This window comes from Dipodomys ordii, unplaced genomic scaffold (genome assembly GCF_000151885.1).
Source record: "Dipodomys ordii isolate 6190 unplaced genomic scaffold, Dord_2.0 Scaffold138, whole genome shotgun sequence".
Lineage (NCBI taxonomy): Eukaryota > Metazoa > Chordata > Mammalia > Rodentia > Heteromyidae > Dipodomys > Dipodomys ordii.
In genome coordinates, this window is record NW_012267354.1 from 1709419 (window position 1) to 1716797 (window position 7379).

Genomic DNA, 7379 nt, shown 5'->3' on the forward strand with positions numbered 1-7379 from the left:
TGAGCGCATTGCCCGTCAGGGATGCTAGGAACATGAGGAGGATGAGGGTGAAGAGAAGGAAACATTGTTCTGCGACCTCGGAGAATTTGGCAAATGTGAAACGTTTGACAGACAAGCTGTTTTCCTGCCACAGGGAGCAATTGAGGCTCATCTCCTGGAAAAGAGAAGAGCAAAGTCATATTAAGGATTCTTAAATTAGAGGAAAATAAATATTAGTCAAAATCACGTTGCTCATCCTCTCCACCTCCATCTCACCCTGCTTCCGTCTGCCCCACCTGATTTCCCTCTTTCTGCCTAATATTTCCACAAGACCATAGTGGTTACAGGGTAACTACTCCATTTCCCCTTCAGCCAGGCTGAAGGAGACTTGGCAGCCCTTCTCAGGATTTTCTCCTAAGTAAAGCCTGTTACTCTGTTGAATTTCACCCTTTCTGTTCTGTTTCTTTTCTTGCACTATCAGTGAGAGAAATTTCGGACCTATATTTCTAAAACAAACCGTTCTGAAATCCACACTTACTTCACACATCTTCAAATGAAATCCTATGGTATTTTTGAGATGTTCAGTGATTTTTCTGAAATGTATGTGCATAAATGTATGTGCATGTATTGCCATTTCTATACAAGAAATGGAAAAGTGATCATTTAATCTAAATTCTCCCTTCATGCCTTCCTTTAATCAGTTGCCAAATTCCCCAACTAAAGATTCTCTCATACTTGTTTATTTCTCTTCACTTCCTTGGCCCATTTCTTGCTTTCTTTGGCATTTCTTCAACAAGCATTGAGCTCAGAGCATTTCACACTTATTGTTACTGGTATTGGAATTCTCCGAGGGGAAAAAATTCCCTTTCTCCCCAAATGAGATTTATACTTTACTGACTGATTTATTCATAATTTAATGATTTAAACTATCATCAAACTGTAAGCGGAGGACATCAGTGGAAAACATTAGAGTAAAAAGCCAGGGGAAAATTCCACAAAAGATATTTATTTCCTGATTTTTTAATGAAATGTTTATTTTCAAACAACTGAAGAAAATAATGCAGCATACTCTTAGATATTATCATCTGAAACACTTTGCTGTGTTTATTATCAGGAAACCAAATGTTGATCATTATTATGTAATAATGATCTCACAAATTCTGCTACAGTAGTCATATTTTATGTACATTTGTATGGAAAAATTCATAGCTATCATTGACCATTACTTTCACAGTTTACCAGGAATTATTTCATGATGATGTAAAATTTAGCTGAGTGCTGCTCTAAAATAGTCCAGCAAAATTTAGTTTATAATGGGGCATCTCCATTTTGCAATCATAAGCTATACATTAGTTTCCTATGAAATAATTTGTGTAAGACAATTCTCAGCTTTTATCTGGAATGGGAACTGAACATCTGAAGATATTGTTCTAAATTGGAAAATGCTTTGAAGACCACCAGCCGTCCATTTTTACACATAAATATGCTGTCTCCCAAAGCCACGCTACGATATCTGCCATGACACATACCTTTAATCTTGAGATTTGAAGGGGAGAAAGAGAAAGTTACTTTTTCAGATGAGCTACTCCAAGACTTTCTGACATCCCAGGGATCAAAGGCTGTAAGACTCTCCCTTGCTTTATCTCTAAGACTTGACCGAGAAGTCTTTCTTGTAGTTCAGGATCATGTGTCATCTCAGGAAGATGAGATCTTCAAAAGAGCCTCTCCTGGCAATATCTTCAACTTCATACACACACACACACACACACACACACACACACACATGTGCGCACACACAATGGAGAGACAAAGAAGGAAAGAGAAAGAGAGAGGGAAAGAGAGAGACCTACAGAATCTATACTGGTCACATGATGGTGTATTTGAGCTTTCCTCTTTACTGAGAAACAATGGTATATAAGTTCATCTCACTGAAATTCTCCTCTGCCTTTCCTTTGGTTTCACTCTCCCTTAGGGACTTGTAATTCCTTCTCACTGGAGAGTGTCAGAAAGCAGTTTGATTCTCCCTCTTGAGAGTCGTCCTGGACTGCTCTATCTCTATTTGGAGGAAAATGCCAAACTTTGAGAAGCCAAAAAGTAAATGTAAAAGGGAGGAAAACTAACATTGAATCTACTGGCATATTAATGGAAATCATTATCATAGAATGTGTATACAGTGTAATATGAACTATGGCAAATTATACTATTACAACAAATTAGTATTTTTAATATATTTTATTGTGATTGTAGAGATGATACACAGGGAGGTGTCAGTTACATGAGTCAGGCAATGAGTACTTCTTTTTGAACCATGTCTCTCTCTTCCCTCACTCTCTTCCAGTAAATTCTTTAACCTATGTCAACTAGTAATGTTAATGAATATGTCCCTTTTAGGTAATTATCAAAAATAGTTTTGAAAACTACATAAGCAATTTTTACTTTATATGGTATTTATAAAATTAACATTCTGATTATTATACAAGATTTACATGAATAAATTATAGTAGATTTCTTGGGGAAAACTGGGAATGTACAGGACACATAGTATTCAGTACTGTATTGTCGGTGTTTGATTCATTTTTCCGTCAACACCCCCTACAACCAGTAAAGCTGTGTCACCTTCCAACATATCAAAGATGTTCATTTTGTCAACTGAACATAGCACAAAATGAGCCCTCTGTTAGGATTGGAAAGATTGGCATTTGCCTTGTTTGGGGTACCATTTGCTTTTTGGAAGAAACATTTTCTCTCTTCTGGTTAGGGAAATACCCAATAGATGACCAATGATTTAAATACAACTGATGAAAGCATGAGGCTGTGCAATGCACATGTGAGAATTTAAGCTTCTTTTGAGTTTATTTGGATTTTTAATGCATTTTTTAAACCAAGCTTGGTCAAAACCATATGTATTAAATCCACAAATAAAGCAGTCATATCCTGTATAATCCCCTAAACCCACATAACTTTGACAAAGTTTCTGGTTTTTTTGCTATCAATAATAACTATAATATAATTAGGAATTAATAATATTATGATAGCCATAGAGCAGGATAAGATACTGATTGCTGGCTAAATATGGTGGTGCCTGTCTGTCATATTAGCTACCTAGGAGGCATAGATTGGAATTCTAGTATATGTATGAGTCAAGCAGAAAAGGTCAGATAATGTGATGTTAGGAAAATGAACCCTTAGATATGTATTTAAATGTTTTTTTCTTTCATGCATTTGTTTCTAACGCATTTATAAAATTATTTCTTTGTTGCTTTGTATGTCCCTCCCCCACAGTATAACCCCTGCTTTCACTATATTTGATGTCGGTATAATTTGTAGAGGAGAAGGGGAAAAACAAGTCATTTAAGGATACAGGTGGACCCGTTGCAACAATGAGAAGTACAAGTTGTCATGTCGAATATGAACTTTACAACTTTGGTGTGGGGGGGGATTGGGTGGGGGAGCGGGGGGAGTCTGGGAAGGGATGTGAAGGGTAAACAAAGGAGGAGACTGCAATGCTTGATAAGAAATTTACTCATTATCTTGCCCATGTAATTGTAACCCCTCTGTACAGTATGTTCACAATAAAAAAATAAAAAATAAATATAAAAAAAAGATTAACCTGGTCGAAAGCTAATAACTTAACAAACATTCCAGGTATGGTAGGCCACACAACCACGGTTTGACTTTTGTTTTTCTCTTGGTTAATATTTTTATTGCATTCATATATTGTTTTTGTATTTCCTTTAGTTCTTTCTCCATGTTCTGTTTAGCTTTTGGAGCATATGGATAACATTGGAAGAAATTTTCTAGGACTCTACATTTGGTTTTCTTCCAAGACAGTTTATACTTATGTGTTACCTCAAATGAACCATATAATTTCTTTATTTTTATAAAGCTTGTATTTTTTCAGGGGTGAAAATTAGGTATTTTGTATTATTATGTGTTAGTTATGGAACTCAAATTCTTTCCTTACAAGGTCTGTGTGTGTGTGCGTGTGTGTGTGTGTGTGTGTTTTAAATTCCAATAGCAGAGTTCAAACATGGGGCTCTTCCTCTCTTCCTCACAGCAGGTACTTACCACTTAAGCCGTGTCTCCAGTTGGATGGAGTCTCATGTACTTTTCTGGAAGTCTGACTTTTAACCTTCATTTTAACTTTCAGGTCTCTCAGCCTCCTGAGTAGCAAGGTGATTGGAGCATGGCTCTTTAAATTTTCTTATTTGCTGTTTGTTTCATCTCTTTCCTACCCTGTATGAAACCATTAGCTTCTCTTTTTTTCTTTCTCTTGCTTACTTTACCCAAATGCATATTGCATTATAATTTTTATTACAAAAAGAAACCTATTGTAAAGCTGGGCACTGATGGCTCACACCTATAAACTTATCTACTCAGGAGGCTAAGGTCAAAGGATCGCAGTTCAAAGCCAGTCTGGACAGAAAAGTCTGTGAGACCTTTATCTCCAATGAACCATTAGAAAACCAGAAGTGGCTCAGAGTGGTAGGAGCTCTAGCCTTGAGCAAAGAGCACAGGGACAATACCTAGACCCTCAATTCAAGCCTATGACTGACAAAAGAAAGAAACAGAGAGAGAGAAACCTAATGTAGATATTTTTATACTTTTCTCTTTTCCTTTGAGGTAGACTAGAAAGAAATCAGTTTCTCTAAAATCAAAAGTTCCTATAAGAAAATGGCAAAACAGTGACTTAAATTAGCTTAAAAGACATGAAATACTCAACTTGTAATTTTTAATAGCCACAAAGTAAAAAGTGCAACAAATGAGTAAATAGATGAACAAAATGTAATAATAAAACATTTTTATCAAATATGAATTCATAAATGGAAGAACAATGATTGTTCTAGATTGTAAGCCCCAATATAGTAATAATAACACAAACTTAAGTGGTCTACTGTTTGAAAAAAAACAAGTATTTTCAGGATAGATTAAAACCTAACAAGACAAATGCTGTCTATATCTAAAGGATTAAAAAAGACTGCACATGATTAGTATACAAAACATAACTGACACAGTCATCTTAAAATCGTACAATTAATTTAAGAAATGTACTCATTACCTTACTTATGTAACTGAAACCTCTCTGCATATTATCTTGACAATAAATTTTTTAAAAAATCATACCAATCAGGTATTAAATGAAAACAGTTATTAGGAGCAGGGAGAACCACTTCATTATGGTAAAAATTTTAGTCAACTAGGAATTCACAATAACTCTGAATTAGAGTTTCATAAAACTTAACTTTAAAAGGTGAATCAAAATATACTAAAAGGGGATTGATAAACCCATAGTCATAATTGAGTGAGTAATTACTGGAAAATTCCTGTAAACACAATGAATAAACAAATGCCAAAAGAAATAGCATAATTAACAAAAATTACCTAACCTAAGGTCAACATGGACATCACCAAAGATATACAAAATTTTTTCAAGCATACACAGAACACTTAAAAAATTTATTCATGTACTGAATAATAAAGCCAATATGAATGCACTTGAGGGGTGCATTTAAGATCAAGTTGCATTTTATTCATAAACTGCTTTGTTGAATGGCAACTTCTTTATAAACCTACTTAAAGATAATAATTATATATAAGATCAAAATTATAGTTTGATATATCAAAATGAAATCAAGCTAGAAATCAGTATATATATATATATATATAATGGATAAGGCTTTCTTAATACATTTGTAATGTCATATAATCAGAGAGAAGCAGTAACAGAAGAATGGAGGTCAATATGAATTATTATCCACATCTTGCCAAATGTTTCATCTATTTCCTGCCATCAAATTTTGTTAAAATTAAAAACAAAGAACTCTTAGAATAGTATCAATGAAGTCATACTCAATTTAAAGACAAATTAACAATATTCTCCATATAATCTAACATTAGGTTTTTCTGACTTAATATTGCTTTATACTTTTGTTTCACTCAAAACAAAATACAAACTTCATGATCACATTTTGTCAGGTTTTCTTTCTTTAAACCTTTACATAATGAAATATGACCAGCGTGTTTCATGCTACTCTTACCATGTAATGGGTCAGCATGTATTTTCTATAACAAATAGTAACTATTTGACACTTTTGGCATGGTGGTCCAAACAATCTTTGTAATTTTTCTGAAATGGGTAAATTCTGCTTTATTCAAAGTATGAAAATAACCATATAGAATACGTAGTTGAGTTTTTGGTGTTTCCCATTGAAATTTTATTTATGCAAGCAACATGGCAGAATAGGTCCATTATGTGATTTACAAATGAACTCCTATTTTATAGTACCACTTGTTGAAAGATAACTTGGGGAAATTAATCAGATATGTGATTTTATGATTTGATATAGAAATTAGCCCTCAGAGTGGTAACATTGGTAAATTCCCCCTTTTTCAACTTTCTCAACTGATATACACTGCTAACTTTTAAGTCCAGGACTACCTGAGTCTCATAGTCTGATAATTCATTACTATTGAACTAAAAAGAATCCTGCCATTCTGGGTTCTACAAACAGGTAGTATGGACTGAATACTGATACACCATTCACTTGTGGGGACATCCTGATCTATTACTGATCATCAGTACCATGATGTGATAGCAGAACTCTCAGTGATCCTAACAATGACAGATAGACTTGAGTAATGGTAGAACCCGCACGTTCCAGTAATATGTTAACATATTACTCCCTGAAAACTAGATTGAATCTAAAAGCAATCTAGGTCTTGAGGTTTAGGTTGCAAAGATTCCCATTTCCTTTAATAGTAAGTTGTTGGATAGTCTCCATATTTGCTGATAAATATATACCTGGGTAAATTCTTCACGTTCCAAAAAAAAAGGATTTCTATATGTAGAATGATACCTAAGTTTTCTTCTTCCACCTTTACATTTGGATGTTATTTCTTTCTTTAAAAACATTTCATGGGGGGCTTGAGAAAAATTGCTGCTACTTTCATTTTAATAGTTTGCAGTTCTGAAATGAAAGGATTTGGGCCTTTAAAACCAGTTTCTTGCCCAGAGTTCTCCGCAGGGCTGCCTTCACTTCTTTATTCCGCAAACTATAGATGATGGGATTCAGCATGGACGTCACCGCTGTGTAGAAGAGGGCGAGGAGTTTATCGGTTCCAGGTGAGTGACTAGCCTTGGGCCTCAAGTAGGTAACAGATGCGGAGCCAAACAAAAGGGTTACCACCAGTAGGTGGGAGGAACAGGTGGAGAGAGCTTTGTGGCGGCCCTCAGGTGAGGGCATGACCAGCACCGCAGCCAGAATCCTCGCATAGGAAGCAAGGATCAACACAAATGGGCTGGAAATGCAAAGGACTGCCGCCACAAACATGGCCACCTCGTTGTGGGATGTGTCTCCACAGGCCAGCGCCAGGATAGGGGGGAGGTCACAGAAGAAATG

General features: G+C 35.3%; 1 protein-coding gene across 1 annotated transcript in view; it reads right to left on the reverse strand.

Annotated features, from left to right (window-relative positions):
* LOC105996900 (olfactory receptor 10C1-like) overlaps positions 1-151 on the reverse strand; it is a 1060-nt gene extending 909 nt beyond the window's left edge. Inside the window, exon 1 of the mRNA XM_013031141.1 lies at positions 6-151. Within this exon, the coding sequence (XP_012886595.1) occupies positions 6-151 (146 nt within the window). The remainder of the gene's footprint in view (positions 1-5) is intronic.
* Positions 152-7379: the final 7228 nt, after the last annotated feature.